Genomic DNA, 23,609 nt, shown 5'->3' with positions numbered 1-23,609 from the left:
ACACTTGTCTGAAAGATCAGAAACACTCTTCAGGAGTCAGATGTGGATTTGTCAATGACCACTGTCCACAGAAGACTTCACAGAAATACCGAGGCTACACTGCAAAAATAGGATGGCCGGGTTACAGTTTGCCAAGAGGTACTTAAAAAGCAACCACAGTTCTGGAAAAAGGTCTTGTGGACAGATGAGATGAAGATTAACTTATATCAGAGTAAGAGCAAAATATGGAGGAGAGCAGGAACTGCCCAAGATCCAAAGCATACCACCTCATCTGTGAAACACTGTGGTGGGGGTGTTATGGTCTGGGCATGTATGGCTGCTGAAGGTACTGGCTCACTTATCTTCATTGATGATACAACTGCTGATGGTAGTAGCATAATGAATTCTGAAGTGTATAGACACATCCTATCTGCTCAAGTTCAAACAAATGCCTCAAAACTCATTGGCCGGCGGTTCATTGTACAGCAAGACAATGATCCTAAACATACTGCTAAAGCAACAAAGGAGTTTTTCAAAGCTAAAAAAATGGTCAATTCTTGAGTGGCCAAGTCAATCACCCGATCTGAATCCATTTGAGCATGCCTTTTATACGTTGAAGAGAAAACTGAAGGGGACTAGCCCCCAAAACAAGCATAAGCTAAAGATGGCTGCAATACAGGCCTGACAGAGCATCACCAGAGAAGACACCCAGCATCTGGTGATGTCCAGACTTCAAGCAGTCATTGCATGCAAAGGATATGCAACAAAATACTAAACATGACTACTTTCATTTACATGACATTGCTGTGTCCCAAACATTATGGTGCTCTGAAATGGGGGGACTATGTATAAACACTGCTGTAATTTCCACATGGTGAAATGTATAAAAATGGCCTGTATTAAAATCTGACAATGTGCACTTTAACCACATGTGATTTTTTTCTATTACAAATCTCAAATTATGGAGTACAGAGGCAAATAAATAAATGATGGATCTTTGTCCCAAACATTATGAAGGGCACTGTGGTACGCTGCTCAAGTTCGGTCTGACTGAACTTGGTCAGTCCGTGCAACGTTGCTGCCTTCGGTGTTTTTTATTTTACACAGGGGTAATGCTGAGGTCTTCAGACAGTGAAAGACCTGAGTCGCGGTCTCTTGTCACCTTCTCTGGGCTGCCGAGGCCGTGCATTTCTTTATTGAGAGGCAGGGCCTTCTGCCCGGGACCTTCCTCGTCACTCGCGTTCGTAGATGAGGGCTGCTCCCCTTCGGCGTCGTAGCCCAGACCGTCGTAAGCATAGTTAATGTTCCCACAGGGGAAGTTCTGCAGTTGGGCCAGCGCCAACCCTCCTCTCTCCAGAGCGATGGGGGAGGGCGACTCCGGCGAGCTGGGCGGGGAGCTGCCGCTGCAGTCAAGGCCCAGGTCCTCGTGTTCGGGGGAGGCCGCGACCTTGCCCTCCCTTTCGGACGCCATTGCGGCCACACCCGTCGTCGTCGTTGCCGCCATTGCTGCCGCCGGCCTGCCGAAGCCCTCAGAGATCCAGGAGCCGTAAGTGGGGTTCCACAGGGTTTTGGAGTGGTTGGGCAGCCTCTGGAGCTTAACCTCGGGACGGGGACTGGCCTCGGCATCTTGGCAGAGCCAGCGGTGGCCGAATGCGCCCGTCTCCACGTTGCCACCGAAGCTGTCTCTCTTCGACAGCTCCTGAGGACGTTGCAGCTTTGGCCCGGCGTGCAGGAACTCGGCCATTTGAGGGGCAAGACTTGGGTTGACCCTCAGGGGTGTCAGGCTGTTGGGGCTGTCAGGCCTCATCACTGTACTCCCTTCTTCTTCAGAGCAGGGGCCATATTCAACAGGGAGGAGTGTGTTCACAATGTCTGGATCCTGAAGACAACACACAAAACGCAACACAACTCATAAGGTGGTAACTTCAACAGCCTGACCGCGGGAGAAGGCGGCAGGGGAAGAGAAAATACATTCTGGCCTTCCATCACAGTGAGGAGGTGACTGGAGGAGACTCACTGTGATGGATGTTTCTTTTTTTTTGTTTTGTGTTGGTTTGTGATTGTGTGTGTTATTAATTATTTTTATTGCTCTTATTGTTGGACTGTGGGTAATGGAATTTCGTCCAAAAGACGTTTTTTTGGATGGCAATAAAGGCTATTCTGATTCTGATTCTGATTCTGATTGTCATAAGTGATTGGAGCAGAATTAGGCCTTTTTGTCCCATCAAGTCTACTCTGCCATTCAATCATGGCTGATCTATCTCTCCCTCCTAACCCCATTCTCCTGCCTTCTCCCCATAACCTCTGACACCCATACCAATCAAGAATCTGTCTATATCTACTGTACAAATATCCACTGACTTGGGCTCCACAGCCTTCTGTGGCAAAGAATTCCACAGATACACCACTTCTCAATATCTCTTTCAATAGCCATCCTTCCCTCTTCTATACATATCTATACCCACCCCCACTTTCCAGAAGAAATCTTGTCTGGGCCTCAATGTAAAGTATCACACAGGCACCATTTCAGAGCAGAGAAGGTACTCCTCCTAGTATCTTTAGCCGGCACTAATCACACATAAAGTTCCATGATTTTCTATGCGAGCCTATTGTTGTTAGTAACACTTCATAAATTGGACCCGCTTTTTCTGCATAACCACAACTATGAAATACTGTGAAGTTGCAAAAAAATTTTTTTCCATCCTCCTTCGAGAGGTTCATTCAAAGTTCAGCACTGTTTGACTTCATTGTTTCCCACAGCAACATTTGCTTTGAATTTATAATTATAATCATATTCAAACCACTCCATGGCACTAGCTCATCCTATCTTTGCAATCTACTCTAGGTCTACAACCCACTCCCATTCTGCATTCATCCAAGGTGAGAGGGGAAAGGTTTAATAGGTACTTGAATAGTTATTCCACACCAGAGGGCGGTGGGTATATGGAGCAAGCTATCGGAGGAAGTAGTTGAGGCATGTATAATAACAAGATTTGGAAGACAGCGGTAGAGTTGCTGCCTTACAGACACCTGGGTTCGATCCTGACTCTGGGTGCTGCCTGTACGGAGTTCGTACGTTCTCCCCATGACCTTTGTGGGTTTTCTCAGGGGTGCTTCGGTTTCCTCCCACACTCCAAAGATGTACAGGTTTGTAGGTTGATTGGCTTGGAATAATTGTAAATTGTCCCTCGTGTGTGTAGGACAGTGTTAGTATGCGTGGATCGCTTGTTGGCGCGGACTTGGTGGGCCGAAGGGCCTGTTTAAACTAAACTAAACTAAGTTAACTGTAATCCATAACTGGTGACCAGCGGAGGGCTTTGTCAGTGTGGTTCTTGTTGTAATGCACAGCAGTCATTTTCGACACGGCTGCCTTCTCCCATCAATGCTTATTCTGCAGTCGCAGCTGAATACATACACGGCTCCTTACCTGAGTGCAGTAGTTAATTCTTTCCAAAATCGTGGAGAAATCAGGCCGGTGTTCAGGAGTATGCTGCCAGCATTGGGTCATGATACGGTATCTGAAGGAAGGTTAAAAACAGATAAGTTCACCCAGCCTGTACTATATTTTTAACAAAATCCTGCTGAAGGAAGAGACAAGATACAGCAGGTCTGGAATCATGAGCAAAAAACACAGTGCTCGAGTAACTGACCTCCTCACCTGGATCCATCTATCTCTCGACAGTTCTTGCCCCACCCTTTCCCCTCACATCTTTCTACCATCTATTTCCCCTCTACTCCATCACTCTGAAGAAGGGTCCTGACCTAAGATACCTTCTGTCCATTACCTTCACAGAAGCTGCCTGACCCATTGAGCATCTCATTTTTAATAATTTAAAAAATATATTATTAAAAAAAACTAATGTTCCTCCATGACTTTTTTTGCTTCCGTGTAAAACAGACAGTTTTTAACAGTACTTTTCACAATGTCAGGGCAACTCAGAGTGCTTTACAGCTAATACAGCCAATTAAGTACTTTGCAAGGTATTTATTTCATAAAATGCTGGAGTAACTCAGCAGGTCAGGCAGCATCTCAGGAGAGAAGGAATGGGTGACTTTTTGGGTCGAGACCCTTATCATATCATATCATATATATATACAGCCGGAAACAGGCCTTTTCGGCCCACCAAGTCCGTGCCGCCCAGCGATCCCCGCACATTAACACTATCCTACATCCACTAGGGACAATTTTTACATTTACCCAGCCAATTAACCTACATACCAGCATCTGCAGTTATTTTCTTACACTTTAAGTACTTTGCAAGTGTACTTTCTGTTGAATACAGGAGTAAAGATGTGGTACTATAATTACATTGGGTCTTGGGAGACCACATCTACAGTATTGTGCACCGTCCTGGTCTCCTCATCTAAAAAAGTATATCTGCTGCCGGGGCCACGCAATGATCCATCAAACTACTTCCAAGGATGGTGAGGGTCTCCACACCAGGAGAAGTTGAGTAAACTTGCCACGTGCTCTTTCAAGTTAACAAAAAGAAGTGAAACTTACAAAATTCTTACAGGCCTCAACAGACTGGGTGCAGGGAGAATGGTTCCCTTGGCAGGAGAACCTAGGACCACAGGGAAGTGGTGCGAGGAGGGGGAGTGTCATGGTTTCAGGGAAAACTGAGACGAGGAGAAATATCTTCACATTGAACGTGGTGAATATTTGGAATTCACATTCCCAGAGGGCTGCGAAGATTCATTCACTGAACTCATTCAAAACATTGACGGATAGATGCAAGGATATTAAGAGAATGAAAGGAAATGGGGATCGTGTGAGAACATTTATTTGAAGTAAAAGATATGCCATGATCTCGATGATTGAGGGAAAAGGCATGAATGTGCCCTGCTTCTTACAATATAACAACAACTTTAATACACTTTCACAGCTGCAAAACACTGAGGGTGTGAAATTTGCTATGTAAATGCAATTTCCTCACACTTGCATTCACATTGATTCATAATCATTAATGATTGTATTAAACAATAATCTTTATTCAGCAATATAACACATCATATGTTATCCATGCAATTTTTAATGGTCGGATTAATCCTAGATGAGGCCATATTACCTGCAATTTTTCACTCCAATTCACTCCAATTTTTATTTCAAGAACATTTTCTTAATTACTGTTGTTTAATGTTACTGTATTTAGATACAGCGCAGAAACAGGCTCTGCAGCCCAGAGTCCCTGCCGACCATCGATCATCCGTGCACACTAGTTCTACATGATCCCACTTTCTCATCCTCTCCCTACACATTAGAGGCAATTTTATAGAGGCCGATGAACCTACAAACCCTTGCGTTTCTGGATGTGGGAGGAAACAGTATCACCTGAAGGAAACCCAGGCAGTCACAGGGAGAACATACAAATTCCATACAGACAGCACCCAATATCAGTGTAAGAAAATAACTGTAGATGCTGGTACAAATCGAAGGTATTTATTCACAAAATGCTGGAGTAACTCAGCAGGTCAGGCAGCATCTCAGGAGAGAAGGAATGGGTGACGTTTTGGGTCGAGACCCTTCTTCAGACTGATGTCAGGGGGGCGGGACAAAGGAAGCATAAAGGTGAAGACAGGAAGATAGAGGGAAAACTGGGAAGGGGGAGGGGAATAGAGGGACAGAGGAACTATCTAAAGTTGGACAAGTCCCAAGCTGCCCAAGCGAAATTTGAGGTGCTGTTCCTCCAATTTCTGGTGGGCCTCACTATGGCACTGGAGGAGGCCCATGACAGAAAGGTCAGACTGGGAGTGGGAGGGGGAGTCGAAGCGCTCATCCACCGGGAGATCAGGTTCTCCCAATACCGGGAGCACCCAATATCAGAATTGAACCCAGGATCTCTGGCTTTGTGAGGCAGTAACTCTACCAAATGCGTCACTCTGACACCCACTTGATGCTAGAAAGCGTACCAATATGTCATCACGTGCTTCTCCAAGATTACTTACACAGGTCCTGGACAGTTCTTAGGAGGGTCCATTCTTCCGCCACTTGTCACAAATTCCAAAACCTCCTGATTGCTCTTGCAGGGATAAGGCATGTATCCAAGTGACAGAATCTCCCATAGCAACACTCCGAATGACCTGCACGGACATTTATAAAAAAGAAAGAACTTATCAATTTAAAATGATTCAATGTGTTTTACAACCAATCTATGTGAATGTAAAGCAGTGACATTGCCAAATATGAAATAAAATGCTGGAAATACTTGGCTGGTCAGAATGGCCCAGGAGGAACAAAATTAACATTTCAGTTCAAAGTTCCACAGATGACCTGTTTTCTGTTTTTATTTCAGATTTCTGGGTCTAGAGGAGTTTTTATTTCTTTTTTTTAAATTTCCCTTTATTCAGTCATGCAGCATCCTACCCTGGTTTGACTTCCCAACATTAAACTCCATTTGCCATTCCTCAGTCCACTTACCCAGCTGATCAAATCCCACTATAATTCTGAATAATCTTCACAGCCTATGATACCACCTATTTTAGTGTCATCTGCAAGTTTAGTCTATTGCAAGATATGAAATCTGTCTGAAATGTTGGTGGGATAATCATTGTGATCAGGACACTACCTCCTTTCACATATTTCCCCACGGAATCCTTTAATGCACTCTAGAGGAAACTTGGGGGGACATTCATTTATTCAAAATACGTCATATCCAATATTATAACATTCCTCAGTGCGGCACTGGAATGCAGTCTACTGGGTAGTCTACTCAAAAATTTGAAGAGGGACTTGGAACTTAAACCTTGCAGAATTTGGGTTTAAGTGAGGTTCTGCCTAGAGATAGCCTCGTTGACAGTGGAGACATCCTAAGTGTCCCTCCAGTTTGAAGCCTACAAGCCATGGGGAGGTTGGAGGGTTGCCAATCTGCAAGAGGGTCAAGTTAATGGAGAAAATTCAGATCAGTGATGTGGGTATTGAACGGGTGGCCCGTTGCTTAGGATCGAGTGGGCCGAGGCATAGCAGATGGAGTTTATTTCAGATAAATCTGAGGTATTGCATTTTGGAAAGTCAAACTAGGACAGGACTTGCACAGTAAATGGTACGGCCTCAGAGAGCTTTGTAGAGAAGGGAGACCTGGGGGTATCCGTACACAGTTCCCCCAGAGGCAAGTGCAATGGCAATGTTAATAGATACTAGACCAAGTGGACCCGTTGGGCCCAAATCTCTCCTGCATTGGTGCAGCACCCTCTCCCTCTTCCCTCTCCCCCTCCCTCCCCCTCCCCTCCCCCTCCCCTCCCTCCCCCTCCCTCCCCCTCCCTTCCCCCTCCCTTCCCCCTCCCCTCCCCCTCCCCTCCCCCTTCCCCTCCCCCTCCCCCTCCCCCTCCCCCTCCCCCTCCCCCTCCCCTTCCCCTCCCCCTCCCCTCCCTCTTCCCCCTCCCCCTCCCCTCCTCCCCCTCCCCTCCTCACTCCCTCCCTTCCGCTCCCTCCCACTCCATCCTCCTCAACCCCCCTTATCCTCCCTCCTTCCCCTTCCTCCCTCCCCCCCATGGAGATGGATTTAAGCTTTAAAATGTGAATAACTTAAAAAATATAACAACAATTTCAATGAAACTTCTTCCATTAGCACCAAAGGGACAACGATGAGTAAGGTGGGCCTATAATTGTTGTGCTATCTTGTACCGTTTTGGCTGTAGTTCAGGAACAAACAAACGAGAGTTTTAGTATATAGATTTAGGAAAGGTTTGGAGGGATATGAGTCGTACATAGCAAATGGGACTTGATCAGCTATAAAAGGTGGTCAGTGTGGAGGAGTTGGGCCAAGGGGCCTATTTCTGCGCTATATGACTAGGACTCTGCATTTGATAAACTGCATTCAGAGAGTGGGGTGGGCAGTAAACAGGCCTGTTGACATGCTATAGGCATCATGTTAAGTTACTGCAGACAATTCATTATATCTAGAGAGGTGTGCATAACTCGCTAGAAGGCATCCAAGAACTACAGAGGTACAAAATGCCCACAAAGGTGGTACAGTCGCATAGCTGGTAGAGTTGCTGCCTCACAGCACCAGAGATTTGGGTTCAATCCTGACTTCGGGTGCTGTCTGTGTGGAGTTTGCACGTTTTCCCAGTGACCACATGGGTTTCCAACGGTGCTCCAGTTTCCTCTCACATCCCAAGGACGTGCGGGTTTATAGGTTAATTGTCCCTAGTGTGTAAGGAGTGGATGTGAAAATGGGATGACATTGAACTAGTGCGAACAGGTGATCGATGGTCAGTGTGAACTTGTAGGGTTGAAGGGACTCTGAATCTCTAGACTCTAAAGCGAGAACATACATTAGTTTATCTAGTGCAGCTTGGATGCTGACTTCAAGGCACAAACTGCCTTGAGTGTCTGTGGTGTTGCGAGTATCTGCTGCATTACCACGTGTCTGTCTTTGAAGTAAAGATCCCTTCAAGGAAAGCCTCAGGAGGCATCCACTTGACCGGCAGCATGGCACGCCCACCTTTCCTGTAGTAACTCGCCCTGGAAAGACACACAGTGAAATAAAGATCAGGCAATGAGAATTACATCTGAGAATTAAGCCAAGCTTTGGGAAGGAACCACTTTCTACAAAAATAACCACGAGCCTTTCTGGAGCACATTAAACAACAACTCAGCGGTATGAATGTTGATTTCTCTAACATCAAGTAACCCTCTCCCTCCGTCCCTCCCCCACCCTGGTTCCCTGACTAGTCTCACTGTCCTGATTAATTTTACTGTTGTAACCTTTCCCTCAGCCAACAATGAGCCATTCTACATTTCCTTGATCACCGTCTGCTTTGATCTTTCATTTACACACCTTTTCCTTCCATATCTCTAGTTTCCCTCTCCCCTGACTCTCAGTCTGAAGAAGGGTCTCGACCCGAAACGTCACCCATTCCTTCTCTCCTGAGATGCTGCCTGACCTGCTGAGTTACTCCAGCATTTTGTGAATAAATACCTTCGATTTGTACCAGACTCTGCAGTTATTTTCTTACACTACTCAGTCTGAAGAAGTGTCTTGACCTGAAATGCCATCCATTCCTTCTCTCTCGAGATGCTGCCTGTCCCGCTGAGTTACTCCAGCATTTTGTGTCTTATCTTCGATGTAAACCAGCAGTCCCTTCCTATACACCCTGATTTACTTCACAGGCGCATTTTCAAACAAGATTTGAACCCTACAGGCCAACATTGGCACAGGTAATGAAATACTGGGGCGAAGAGGTGGTTTTCAAGGCTGTCTTAAAAATTGGAAGACAAATAAAGAGGTGGGGTGGGTTGAAGAAGGGTTTCAGTGCTTAACATAATGGTGGAGAGGTTAACGTCAGGGACAGTGTCAGGGTGGGAAATGGAGGAGTGCAGTGATTAAAAGGTTATTGGGCTGGAAGGGGTTACAGAGATGCACTAAAAGAGTGAATGCGCTAAAAGAGAAAGCTCAAAGAGCTCTGCATGCAATAAAAAGACGATTCCACAACATCCAAATTCCAATTAAAATATGGCTTAAAATATTTGCCAGTGTAATTCAGCCCATTGCGCTTTATGTTAGTGAAGTATGGGGTCCGCTCAGTCACCACAGCTATACTAAATGGGAAAACACACACAACAGAGGCCCTACATGCGGAATTTTGTCGGAACATCCTCCGCATCCAAAGGAAAACACCAACAAACGCATGTAGGGCGGAATTAGGTAGATACCCACTGATAATAAATATCCAGAAACGAGCACAACATTTTTGGAATCACCTTAAATCTAGTCCCCCAGACACCCTCCAGTTCAAAGCCCTCCAAACCCAAGAGGGGAATTCAGAAAAGAGCTCCCTGTGTCGGTTGGTACTGAGACTAACTACTCCTATTCAGCTAAACCTTGACCAGTCTCAGATCAACATTGCTTTCCAATCACCAGTTAGAGTGAACCAAATTATTTAACAATGCAAAGAAACCTATCTGGAACATTGGAATAAAGTAACCAAAAGCAGATTGGAATGCTACCGTGCCCTAAAAAGAGATTATAAATTGGCAGATTATCTCTCAACTGTTAGAGATATGAAGCAGAGACAGACCCTCACCAAGTACAGGTTAAGTGACCACCATTTGGCAGTTGTAAAAAGAAGACAGAAGAGATCTTGGCAACCAAGAGAAAATAAAATATGCGGTCACTGTTTGACAGATGAGGTCGAAACAGAGGTGCACTTCCTCTTAAAATGTTAAAAATTCGATAAAATAAGGAAAATATACTTTGAAAAAATCAGTCTGGCAACCCCAGATTTTAAAGAACTAGATGATATATCAAAACTAAGAATAATCCTTGGCGAAGGAAATACGGCACATCTTGGCGCACAATACAGTGAATGACCAACATGTACACATGTTCACACGAGACAGTGAATGACCAACATGTATACATACACGCATACACAAATTGACACTAATTGACACTAAGAAAATTAATATTGACCTGCTAAATTTGCTACCTTGCTGCACTGCTTACAACTGCAAGAATGAGTAGCAATCGATAAAAGGCTATAAATGTATTGCGTGTATATATATATATATATATATATATATGTACAGGGGCATATTTACCCATGCATTGTGTACTTGTATTTATATTCATGCATTTTAAATATGTATGTTATGTTCTATACTTTGGCAATATAACGATGTATCTTATCATGCCAATAACGTTTTTAAAATTGAAAATTGAATTGGCGAGATAACGCCACAACGGCATTTGAAATGAAAGGATTCAAGTTTTAAAATGAAGATATCACTCAACTAGCAGCTATTGTAGATTCTTAAATACAGGAGTGATGAGTGGATGGGGATTTGCTACTCACACTTAACCCATTGTGATCATTTTAATAAGATTGGGTCTGTCTAGAGCCAGGGCAATCAGGAATGTTGCAAAATACTTGTGTGTACCCCTCCAACATTTGCACAGTGGATTAGGCATATGTTGTATTTTATTAAATTGGAGAAGATTAGGTATACAGTTAGGGAATCAGCTGACAGGTTTACATTGATATGGCAACCTTTTCTTAGTTGTATTGATGCTTTAGGCTCTGATAATTTTGTGGTTGAGTAGAGTCTTTGATATGTGTGTATGTAATTAAGAGTGGAATTGAAGTATTAGAATGGTCCCTGATATGTCTTAACATTCCGATTTTTCTGCTTCCCTCTTCTCTGTTTTTATGCATGTTAGTGCCCTGGATAATATGGTGTACTGCTTTAAACCTCTAACAATTTATCTTTAAAAAAAAAATTTATTATGATTTTTAATTTTTTTAAATTTATTTATTTATTTTTTACTTTTATTTTTTATTATTAATTTTTTTGGGTCCTCTTTTTAATTTTTAAAATTAAAAAAAAAAATTACGCTTATGTTTATGTTTACTTATTTACTTATTTTCCTTGCATATCTTAAGTTGTATACCCTCTGAATGGTATTGTGGGTGGGGGGTGGTGGGTGGGGGGATATCTATCAGCACTAATGTGTTCATGCATTGAATTGTCAAAGCTGTATCAATAAAAAAATCAGAAATAAACTTTGGTCAAAAAAAACCCCCCAAAAAAACCTTGTGTGTAAAGCTAAGAAATGCAAGGCTAAGACACGGCAACGGTTGAGGGAAGGGTGGAATCAGGTCATGTTTTTGAGGTGAAAATGGGCTGTGGTATGGATTTGTGACCACCTTGGTTTAAGTCCATTCTCATGATTTAAAATTTCACTTCATATTTCGCTTGGGCAGCTTACACAGCAAAGGTATGAATATTGACTTCTCTAACTTCAAGTAACCTTTGCTTTCCCGCTCTCTCCATCCCTCCCCTTCCCAGTTCTCTGACCAGTCTGACTGTCCCCGATTACATTTTATCTCTGTTTGCTTTGTTGTCACCTTCTCCCAGTTAACAATGATCTATTCTATACGTTCCTTGATCTACATCTCTTTTTATGTCTCATTTTCTCATCTTGCCCTTCCTTATCTCAGTGTCTCCCTCTCCCCTGTCTCTCAGTTTGAAGAAGGGTCTTGACCCAAAACGTCACCCATTCCTATCCAGAGATGCTGCCTGTCCCGCTGAGTTACTCCAGCATTTTGTGCCGATCGCAGGGTTACAAATCTCTTTGTTGGGGTTCGTAACTGGAAAATTGAGTAGGCTGCAGGGATTGGAATCAACGGCTGCCACGTTCAGGATATTTAGCTGTATGAAATTTCTGCTCATCTGGTCCTGAATATTAACCTGACAAATCGGAGATAGCAGAACATAGTGTGCTGCAGCTGGGCGCTGCCACTGTGCAGACTGGAACCAACACTGAGTTTCAGGTGGTATTAGCAGGGAAACTAAGAACATTACAGATTATGGACTTGTAAGTGGGAAGAAAAACAATTACAGGTAATTATTTGGCTATAACCAGACAAATATTTATGGAAACCAGTGGGCATCCCACCTGGGTACAATGCAGGGGAGAAGTATTGAAGGAGAATGATTTGGTGAAACATGTCAAAGACTAGCATTGTTGCAGGGTGGCACAATACATATTATGTGACCTTGAGCAGTAGTTAGTTGGGTTTGTGCACATAAAAGCAAGCAGCACAATGATATGGATGACCAGTCATGGGATATTAATATTTAAGTTGTGATATCGAGGCATGGATGTAATACAGTAAACAGCATTTAAAGGATTGACGAGGCCAGTAGTTACTGAAGAGCTAAATCCAAACACAAGAGACAGGCAAAGATGTACCTATAAATATCTCGAGCCATCCCAAAGTCTCCAATTTTAGCTGCCCGCTTGGGTCCGGTGCAGGTCAATAAACAATTCCTTGCTGCAATGTCCCTGTGAGGAACCAGTTAAAGAGTTAGATAAATCTGACACCGATATGTTGGACAGAATCAAAGCAATAACAATAACTGTCTCTTCGATAATCATAATCTGCAGAACTGCAGTAATAACAGATCAGAGACATACCAAAAATAATGAGGAAAATGTGCATTGATTACAATGGATGGAACTGCTTTAATAAAAATGGGTAGGAGTACTGTAATATTAATAGCCATAAGTATATCAATAATAAACTCAACAAAACATTAGGAATAAACATAACCATTAATATATGGACAGAATTGCAGCAGTAACAATGGGCCTAGCTACAGTAAAAATAACAGGAACTTCAGTGACTACAACATTAATAGTTAATACCAAGATAAAAACAATGATCAGAACTTTTCTCTGATAAAGCAAGGATGGAAGAGAGTGGCCCCTTCCTTCCACTCCATTATTGTGGGCTTGAGGTAGCTAATGAGGCTAATATAGGGCTGTAAACGCTTGCTCAGATGGGGAAGGTTATGCCTGAATGAATGGGCACTGAATAGTTTGTGAGGTAGTGTGGTTGCTTCCACTGCCTCCGTGAAGCTTGTGCTCAAAACCATCTGGAATTCTGGCTTCTGCTGTTTTTTTAACAAAAAAACAATTATTTACAATAATAAGAACAATACAAAACAATACCAATAAACCCACCACCATAATACAAGTAAAACAAATATTCTTAAATACTGAACATTACACAACTATATCACCATCCTTGTCAAGGATGTGTTCCAGCCCCTGAGGCGCCCAGCGGTCCCGGAAATCCCCCAGGGTGCCCGTGGACATCGCGTAGTCAACAGACAATAGACAATAGGTGCAGGAGTAGGCTATTCAGCCCTTCGAGCCAGCACCGCCATTCAATGTGATCATGGCTGATCATTCTCTATCAGTACCCCGTTCCTGCCTTCTCCCCATACCCCCTGACTCCGCTATCCTTAAGAGCTCTATCTAGCTCTCTCTTGAATACATTCAGAGAATTGGCCTCCACTGCCTTCTGAGGCAGAGTAGTCCCTCTCAAGCACCATCCTGGGCGTGGACGTAACCCCGGAAAAGGGGCAGGCAGCTGGCTCGGGCAGAGCCCTCTTCCACCTGGCGACGTGACTCATGGATGGCCAGCTTGGCCAGACCCAGGAGCATCCAGGCTTTCTGCTCTGAGAGCCTCTGAGCGGTCGCAGGCTGGAGATTCCCAGGAATCAGTGGGGATGTTGCATTTCTCCATGGAATCTCTGAGGACATCCTTAAAACCATTCCTCTGTCCACCTGGTAATCTCTTTCTGCCACAGGGCTTGGAACAAAGTGGTCTTCATGTGGAGTCTGGCACCAGGCATGCCAGCAATGTGGTCTGCCCAGCAGAATTAACTGAGTGTAATTGGGGCCTCGATGACGGGAATGCCATTCTGGGAGAGGATGCTGACATTAATTTGTCCATTCTTCCAGCGATTTGGAAGGCTTTCGTAAGTTTGGTGGTATCTTTGTAGTGCCTTCAGACCCCTGCTGCAGGTAGTCCAGCACTCAGAGGTGGTGAGGGATAACTAGTGTCCAGAAGACCACAGGATTTGTGCCAGTTCTCAAGTCTTATCTTCAAAACCCCTTTCCTCAATTGGCCCCAGCAAAAATAATGAGCCTAGATACAGCAATAACAATAGCTGTTCAAAATAAGTACAACTTCACTAGTCATAAAGCAAAAATGACTGATATATTTAATTAAAGCAAAATCCAATTTCTTCAACCTGATAACGATTCTGTAAGCTAACATCATTGATATCATTGCCAACCTGTGAATGAAGTGGTTGTCTTCCAGATATTTGCAACCACAAGCTATATCCTTGGCCATGCTCAGAAGGTCCAGCATTATCAATGTGGATGTGTGTGCCTGAAATAAAGAAATAAGTGACACTAGTGTGGGTGAGGTGGTTCGTTATATTTAATTCGGTCTGCGAATTAGAAACTTTAAAAAAATGTCCTCGCATGTCAGCCAAGATCAGGCCTAGTTTTTGGATAAATGAATCCAGCAACAAATAGCCTCAGGGTGAGGCTATTTGTTCTATAATCATAAATCCCAAGGATATCATTAGGTTAAAGAGTATCTGGATAGTTTAGTTTAGAGATACAGCGCGGAAACAGGCCCTTTGGCCCACCGTGTCCACACCGACCAGTGATCCCTGCACATTAGCACTAACCCACACACACAAGGGACAATTTTTTACATTTATACTAAGCCAGGTACTTGATGCATTTCTGAAGAAATATAAATGAAAAGCAGAGATGTTTGCTAAGTATGTTTCTGTTTAGAACATATGTTCACTAAAGGACAGAGAGGCATTTGAGAAGGTGCAGGGGAAATTTTACAAGGAGTCAGAATTAAAAGTTATAATCTGAAAAGGCTGGGTCCTAAGAAAATAGCCAAGGTGACCTTGTTGCATGCCTTTAGAATTATATTTTTCATATTGGGTTTTTTTCTCCATATTTCAGATACAGCGCGGAAACAGGCCTTTTCGGCCCACCAAATCCGCACCGCCCAGTGATCCCCGCACATTAACACTATCCTACACACACTAGGGACAATTTTTACATTTACCCAGTCAATTAACCTATATACCTGTACGTCTTTGGAGTGTGGGAGGAAACCGAAGATCTCGGAGAAAACCCACGCAGGTCACGGGGGATCGTACAAACTCCTTACAGTACAGCACCCGTAGTTGATTGAACAAAAATGAAGGTGTTTATTTTTGTGGAAAAGATCAAAAAGCAGTTGTAGGAAGGAACTGCAGATGCTGGTTTAAACTGAAGATAGACACAAAATGCTGGAGTAACTCAGTGGCACAGGCAGCATCTCTGGATAAAAGGAATGGGTGACGTTTCGGATCGAGACCCATCTTCAGACTTTGGTTGGCTGTGTTGAAAATGCAATGTAAATGTGACTGCCCATTATACCCACTTCATATACAAGACCAGAGTTTCCTTTCCAGTGACGGGACCACAAACGTAGTCCATTTGTTCAGCTGCTGAAGCAGGAGTCAGGTAATAATCATAGAATCTAGCATTGCTGGGTTTTTGTTAAGCTTTCTAATGCATATCATCCTACCTTAATGCATCCCCTGCATCACTGAGCATCACAACTGAGCCATTCCTCAGAAACAGTTTGATCCGGAATACACTCACTTGCTATTAGGGAAGAAAGTAATTTATTTTAATGGAATGTGGCTGTAAAGTGGGGGAGATTATTGATGCATAGAGACATAGAGTCATAGAGTGGAAACAGGCCCTTCGTGTGGAAACAGGCCCTTCGGCCCAACTTGCCCACACTGGCCAACATGTCCCAGCTACACTAGTCCCACTTGCCTGCATTCGGTCCACATCCCTCCAAACCTGTCCTATCCATGTACTTGCCTAACTTTCTTAAACGATGGGATAGTCCCTGCCTCAACTACCTTCTCTGGCAGCTTGTTCCATATACCCACCACCCTTTGTGTGAAATGTGTGAAACATGACCGGCCATGTTTTGCGTTCGTCTGTCTACTGCTCAAGCCAGATGGATGTAATCTTTCACCCACTTCTTGGTGGCAAAGTGAAGGAACATTGGGAGTATTTACTTTTGTGCTTACAGCCTTCGGCCTGTTTTCTCTGAGAAAAGTCTTCATGTCTCCTTCCGACATGAGTTCCAGCAAGATAAATCGAGGTAGGGCTTGGAGACTCACACCAATACACTGCACAATGTTCTGATGGTTAAACTTGCTGTTAGAGCGAACAAAGAAATAATATTTAGTCAATGTACAAAGAGCATTGTGAACTAAATCAATACAAGTGGTGATAAAAAATCTCATGTGACTCCCATCTTCCGGTAAAGAAGGGGAATTACAGTTCCATTGTGATATTTATTCAGATTGAATTTATTATTTATTTGGATTATTTCTGCAGAAAATGTTGGTGGATATCTTATAAATACATTCATACACCAAATCCCTTCTTACCAATGGTATATAAACAGAGGCCAAATTTACAGCTCCAAAAGAACGGAGAATAATTATTTTTATCGTGATAAAAATGATTGTGATCGGGATTGCTTTGCTCAAAGGGATGTTGAAGCCAATTCAGTTGTGGTTCTCGAAAAGGAAAATAGGCGTGTGTCTGATAAAAAGGAGACAAAGTAAGTAGGTTGGAAGATGTTCTGTCAAGGCAGTAAATACACAAATTAAATTTGGGTGAAACAAGACAAAATTACATTATAGCACAAAGTAAAAGTTTGGGAGTAGGTTGAAAGACTACATCTTTTTGGTGAGGAAGAGCATTTGAGAAGTAAGCTTCTTAAATATAGGATGCTTTCAATGAACATAATTCGCAATCTGACTGGATGAGAGAGCAGGAGAAAGAAGAGAGGGGCAGGACCGAATGTTCACCCACCCCCTTTGAATTTACCCTTTAATCCTCGCTGTCCTTCACTAATTTACTACCAAAGATACTAGAGGAGCAAGATAGACCACTCGAACCTAAGAACCGTAGTATGTCATGGCGCCATTTTAGTAGGCAGAAACTTGCAGAAATATTTTAAAAGAAAAATAACCAAAATCAGTGAAATGATAGATGAGATATATTCTGCATTTTAATGGTAACATCACACATACTGTTCCCCCAAAACACTGATTACACTGCGAGAGGCATAGCGAACGTTGGGTTTTGCCTACTAAAATGGCGGACGTTATGCTCCTTTGCGTACAACACTTCAGTATAGGCGATTTCAACGGAGTGGTCCATCTTGTTCCTCTAGTATATTTGTTTACTACCAGTGACCCATTCAATTGTGAAATGTTCCAAACCATCAAGGGATGAGAAAGGCACAGGAATTGTCACTGTTACCTGATAATTAAAGCCTCCATCAGGAAATCCATTTCATCTTGTTCGGAGCAGATTTCTGGAAGCGTCTGTGATTAGAAACAAATGAGTGTAGCAGTATGCCAGCATTTAAGAGTTAGGAATGCAAAACCTCATGACAAGAATGGACCATGGACTCATCTATTTCCATCCTCATCCAATTCTCAAATTTGTTTGATTCCCTTAATTTTCAAAAACAATGCTCAGTCTTGAGCATTTATAGTCTGCACAAATAAGATAATTACAAAGATTCACAACCTATGTTAAGAAACTTCTAATTTAAGTCTTAAATAACTAATTGCATATCTTGAGACTAGCGCTTTATTGAGGTATACAGTCATGCAGCATGAAACAGTGCCCTCAGTACACTATGTCCACACTGACTACTGGCTCACCTATATTAATCCCATTTACCTCCATTTGATCCATAACTTTCTATATTTTGCCGATTCATGTGCTTGTCTAGATGTCTCTTTTATGTAGGGAGAGTACCTGCTTCTACCACCACCTCAAGCAACTTTTTCCAGATCCCAACCATTCTCACTGTAAAACAATTCACTCTCAGCTCCCCTTTAAATATTCTCTTACCTTGCACCTCTTATTTGAGAAACCCCCACCCAAGAGAAAAAGAGTTTCAGACTATATCCTAAGTATTAACCTCATAATATTGTATGCTCTTTAATACTCCATGGACAGGGAAAGCATCCTTCTGGCATCTATCTGCCTGTCAGGCTCGTTCAAAAACCATCTGTTATGACCAGATTATCTTATTCTTTTAAATTTCAAAGAATATTATTTCATTCTCATCAATCTCCCATAGAGTCATAGAGAGATACAGTGTGGAAATAGAGTCCCAGCCTGCTCAACCTCTCCCTATAGCTCAGACCCTCTAGTCCTGGCAACATCTTCAAAAGGTAGTCTGTTCATTCCAAGATATGATCTAGTGAATCTCCATTACAGTATATCTCAAACAAATATAACCTTACATAAATAAAAATGAAGCACACCCAGCACTTCACGCATAATCTCTCCAACGTAACACATATTTGCATCATTGCATATTCCTACACCCTTGCAAAATGGCCAGCACACCACTTTTTTTCAGTGATCAGTCTGAAGAAGGGTCTCAAGCCAAAACATCACCCATTCCTTCTCTCCTGAGATGTTGCCTGACCTGCTGAGTTACTCCAGCATTTTGTGTCTAACCACCATTTTTTTTGCTACAAGCTAATTTTTGGCCATGTAAGCATAACCATACAGTATATAGATTCAATTGATTCATCATTCCCTCACTTTCTAAAATGTTTTCTCATTCTTGCTGCCAAAGTGGATAATTTCACATTTCCCCATATCATGTTCCATCTGCCACCTCTTTTGAATTCTGGAGGATGTTTTCCCACACAGTGGGTGATGATTACCTGGAACAAGCTATGTTCCCAATGTTGGGGGAGTCCAGAACCAGGGCCACTGTCTTAGAATAAAGGGGAGGCCATTTAAAACTGAGGTGAGAAGGAACATCTTCACCCAGAGAGTTTGTGAATTTGTGGAATTCTCCGCCACAGAGGGCAGTGGAGGCCAAATCACTGGATGGATTTAAGAGAGAGTTAGATAGAGCTCTGGGGGGTAGTGGAATCAAGAGATATGGGGAGAAGTTGGGCACAGGTTACTGATTGTGGATGATCAGCCATGATCACAATGAATGGCGGTGCTGGCTCGAAGAGCCGAGTGGCCTCCTGTACTTATTTTCTATGTTTCTATGTTTCTATGAGCCGCCAGTGAAGTGGTGGAGGCAGTTACAATAACAATGCTTAATGCACTTTTTGACAGGTACATGGATAAGAACGGCATGGAGGAATATTGGCCGAATGTGGACTAATGGAATTAGCTTAGCAAGGCCAGGATGATGTGGACTGAGAGGGTCCTTTTCCATGCTCTACATTTCTTTGATTTCATGTTACGAATTGTAAATAGCTCACCTATTATTATTTGCAATCTTTTAGTTGCACCCTACTGATCCAAAATTCACCTTTTTGTTTTAAGTTTCATTTTTATTTCTCACTAACCAATCCTTAATAAACCCAAGATGGACACAAAATGCTGGAGTGACTTAGCAGGACAGGCGGCATCTCTGGAGAGAAGAAATGGCTGACGTTTCGGGTCGAGATCCTTCTGCGCTAAAGTGCGGCGTAGGTTTACTAGGTTAATTCCCGGAATGGCAGGACTGTCATATGTTGAAAGACTGGAGCGACTAGGTTTGTATACATTGGAATTTAGAACGATGAGAGGGGATCTTATCGAAACGTATAAGATTATTAAGGGGTTGGACATGTTAGAGGCAGGAAACATGTTCCCAATGTTGGGGGAGTCCAGAACCAGGGGCCACAGTTTAAGAATAAGGGGTAGGCCATTTAGAACAGAGATGAGGAAAAACTTTTTCAGTCAGAGAGTTGTGAATCTGTGGAATTCTCTGCCTCAGAAGGCAGTGGAGGCCAATTCTCTGAATGCATTCAAGAGAGAGCTAGATAGAGCTCTTAAGGATAGTGGAGTCAGGGGGTACGGGGAGAAAGCAGGAACGGGGTACTGATTGAGAATGATCAGCCATGATCACATTGAATGGCGGTGCTGGCTCGAAGGGTCGAATGGCCTACTCCTGCACCTATTGTCTATTGTCTATTGTCTATTCAGACCTTAATAAACCCAAATGGATAACACCTAATCTCCTGTTTGAATCTCATTTATGAACGTAATCGCCATCCTTCCATCAGACGAGGGGGTTGGGAAGGTCCATCACTAACCTTGATTGCCACTTGTGAAGGGACGGATTCGTTGCCGATTCCAACAACTTGGCCCTCGTACACCTCACCAAATGCACCGTGACCAAGAGCCCTAGGAAATAAAGTATCAACGCTTGCTGGGTTAAGCTTGGTAAACGGACCTTTTTACCAGTTGCATTTCAGCTACAAGTCAAGTCAAGTCAAGTTTATTTGTCACATACACATATATACAGGGCGGCACAGTGGTGCAGCGGTAGAGTTGCTGCCTTACAGCGAATGCAGCGCCTGAGACTCAGGTTCGATCCTGACTACGGGCGCCATCTGTACGGAGTTTGTACGTTCTCCCCGTGACCTGCGTGGGTTTTCTCCAAGATCTTCGGTTTCCTCCCACACTCCAAAGACGTACAGGTATGTAGGTTAATTGACTGGGTAAAATGTTTTTTAAAAATTGTCCCTAGTATATGTAGGATATTGTTAATGTGCGGGGATCGCTGGGCGGCACGGACTTGGTGGGCCGAAGGGCCTGTTTCCGCGCTGTGTCTCTAAATCTAAATCTAAAGATGTGCAGTGAAATGAAAGGTCACCCACAGTCCAGCAATAGAGCAATAAAAATAAACAATTTCACACACAAACACAACCAACACAAAACAAAACAAAAAGAAACATCCATCACAGTGAGTCTCCTCCAGTCACCTCCTCACTGTGATCGAAGGCCAGAATATGTTCACAATATGTGGATGGAAAGAATTTCACAGGGAGTCTGGAGTTTACCCTCAGATCAAGTTGGCCATCTTGACCGACATCCCTCTTTGAGCAGATGCTCTCGAATCCAAAGTTTACATTCCTTTTATATAATTCTTTATCAACCTTTCCCACCCATTATATCTGCATCACATTTGCTGTGAATACGTAGAAAAAGGTAAGTTGTCTTAATTGTTCTATGCTCTAGTGTGCTATTTGCTACATTTTCATTTTAATCAGGTATTTACAGTGATAAGTTCCCACCCTGGAGTCTCTGCACTGGTTGCTATGTGGTATCTAGGCATGGGTTCACTTGAGTTCATTTTCAGCTCACATTTCTAACAGTTTTCCAGTGAGCCCTGTTGCCCTGCCGTGCGTATTATGCCACAGTCTCCCTTTACACTGTAGGCCGGAATCTTTCAGTCTACGTGTGGATCCAGGGTGAGGCCTACCCTTTGGACACTACAGGACAGTCTACCACACACTTGGGTTCCCCTCACCATGGCATCCGTTTACTTGCAATGATCAGAGGGTCATCGGCCACAACCTCCCGATCTGACCTCTCAGCAGAGCTTTTTGCAATTTCATCAAGGCTTTCCCTCTTGACTCTCTGCGGCACTGTATCAGGCAAGGTCATAGGTTCATAGGTTATAGGAGCAAAATTAGGCAATTCAGCCCATCGAGTCTACTCCGCCATTCTATCATGGCTGATGTATCTTTCCCTCTCAACCCCATTCTCCTGCCTTCTCATAACCCCATCATCACTGATGACTTCCTTGTATCCTTCATCAACCACGTTCTCCTCCTTTCACACCCACTACTTTCTGTGTTAGGTCCTGGTTCTAAGCAAGCTGAACTCCAGCAGATATCGAGCTGAGGCCTCACCTCTGGGACATGGTAAATTGTGAGTGGAGTATGAATCTGCAGTCTTCTCTAGCAGGATGAGGGGGTGGTGCATTCATGCTGTCACCGCTGGCACACTGACAGCGGCCTTGCAGTTATTGTTTGAACATTCAGAACTGACCACCACCATCAGAACGATATATCAAGTCCAAATCACAGCCTAGAGCTGCCGTGTGGCATTGCACAACCAAATGGAACCTCTTCCACCGCAGAGTAACAACTGCACACTGGAGAAACACTGTTTAAAAGGATAGACACACGGAGGCCCTTCGGCCCACCGAGCCCACGTAGATCAGCGATCCCCGACACAAACACTATTCTACACACACAAGGGACAATTTACAATTATACCAAGCCAATTAACCTCGTACAAACCTGGACGCCTTTGGTGTGTGGGGGAAAACTAAAGATCTCAAAGAAAACCCATGCAGGTCACGGGGAGAACGTACAAACTCAGTACGGACAAGCACCTGTAGTCAGGATCGAACCGGGGTGTCTAGCGCCATATGGCACCACATGGCACTAGCTCTACCGCTGCGCCACCATGACTTAATTTGACAGAAATGCCATCAATTGGGCATTGAAATCATCCACACATGCACACTGTGTTCCGTGCATTACATGTATCACATTCATGGAAGATCTCAATCAAACGTTGAGCATTGCAACGAATCACACGGATCTACAGATGCTGGAATCTTACATGGAACACCAAGTGGTGGAGTAACTCAGCGGGTCAGGCAGCATCTCTGGAGGACATGGATAGGCAGCATTTTGGGTCAGGACCCTTCTTCAGACTGTTTGTGGTCGTAGGGAGAAAGCTGGAATAGAGGTGTGAGCGAGATAAAGCCTGGCGATTGATACGTGGATACAGGTGAGGGGGTGTTTTAAGTGGCAGAGGAGTGAACAAAGGCCAGAGGTGAAAAGGAGACAATAGGGAATCTGATCACTACGGGTGTCGGAGTGCTTCTGAAAACCAAGCTGTAGTTATATTTCTCTATTCATTTTATGCTAGAATTCAGTTGTGAAAAGAACCCTGCTCTACACTTGAGCAACTCTACACGAGTCGACCATCGTTCACCTGATCTTCTGGAGTTCATCGAAGGATTCTCAGGGCTTAATCGTCCTCTACAACCTATACCATTTCCACACGACTTGAGATTACACTCATCACAACCAGAAACGTATTAGCTGCAGTAACATAGATTGTAATTTCAATCTTTGCATTTTTTTTGTCCATGCATGCATTTAACATTGCTTGAAATAGTTTGTAATTTAGTATAAAAATATTCAGGGCATCTAATAAAGTTCTGGTATTGTTTTCTCAGCAGATGAGATGGGATTAAATCTGGGACGTCTTTTGATTGAGTGAAAAGGAAGAAACTGTTTTGCTAGCCGGTAGTCTCATAACTTGCGGTCAAATATTGAAGGTATTTTGCATTGGATTTGGGGTGAAGTGGAGGTCAAGTTGCTGTGATATGTGGTGCTCTGCCTCGGCGATTAGAAAATGCAGCTTCAGTAA

General features: G+C 43.4%; 1 protein-coding gene across 4 annotated transcripts in view; it reads right to left on the bottom strand.

Moving 5' to 3' along the window:
- Positions 1-1,069: 1,069 nt before the first annotated feature.
- Positions 1,070-23,609, bottom strand: part of ltk (leukocyte receptor tyrosine kinase) — a 163,124-nt gene continuing 140,584 nt past the window's right edge. For all 4 annotated transcript variants that reach the window (XM_078406216.1, XM_078406214.1, XM_078406217.1 and 1 more), the window contains 9 exons: positions 20,465-20,555; positions 17,655-17,719; positions 16,394-16,535; positions 14,576-14,673; positions 12,678-12,770; positions 8,342-8,443; positions 5,926-6,060; positions 3,407-3,497; positions 1,070-1,858 (listed from right to left, as the gene is read on the bottom strand). In XM_078406216.1, the coding sequence (XP_078262342.1) occupies positions 1,079-1,858; positions 3,407-3,497; positions 5,926-6,060; positions 8,342-8,443; positions 12,678-12,770; positions 14,576-14,673; positions 16,394-16,535; positions 17,655-17,719; positions 20,465-20,555 (1,597 nt within the window). In that variant the 3' untranslated portion in view covers positions 1,070-1,078. The remainder of the gene's footprint in view (positions 1,859-3,406; positions 3,498-5,925; positions 6,061-8,341; positions 8,444-12,677; positions 12,771-14,575; positions 14,674-16,393; positions 16,536-17,654; positions 17,720-20,464; positions 20,556-23,609) is intronic.

This window comes from Rhinoraja longicauda, chromosome 10 (assembly GCF_053455715.1).
Source record: "Rhinoraja longicauda isolate Sanriku21f chromosome 10, sRhiLon1.1, whole genome shotgun sequence".
NCBI classification, from domain to species: Eukaryota; Metazoa; Chordata; class Chondrichthyes; order Rajiformes; family Arhynchobatidae; genus Rhinoraja; species Rhinoraja longicauda.
The sequence above is the reverse complement of the archived record's forward strand: the minus strand, read 5'-3'. Positions and strand labels throughout refer to the sequence as shown.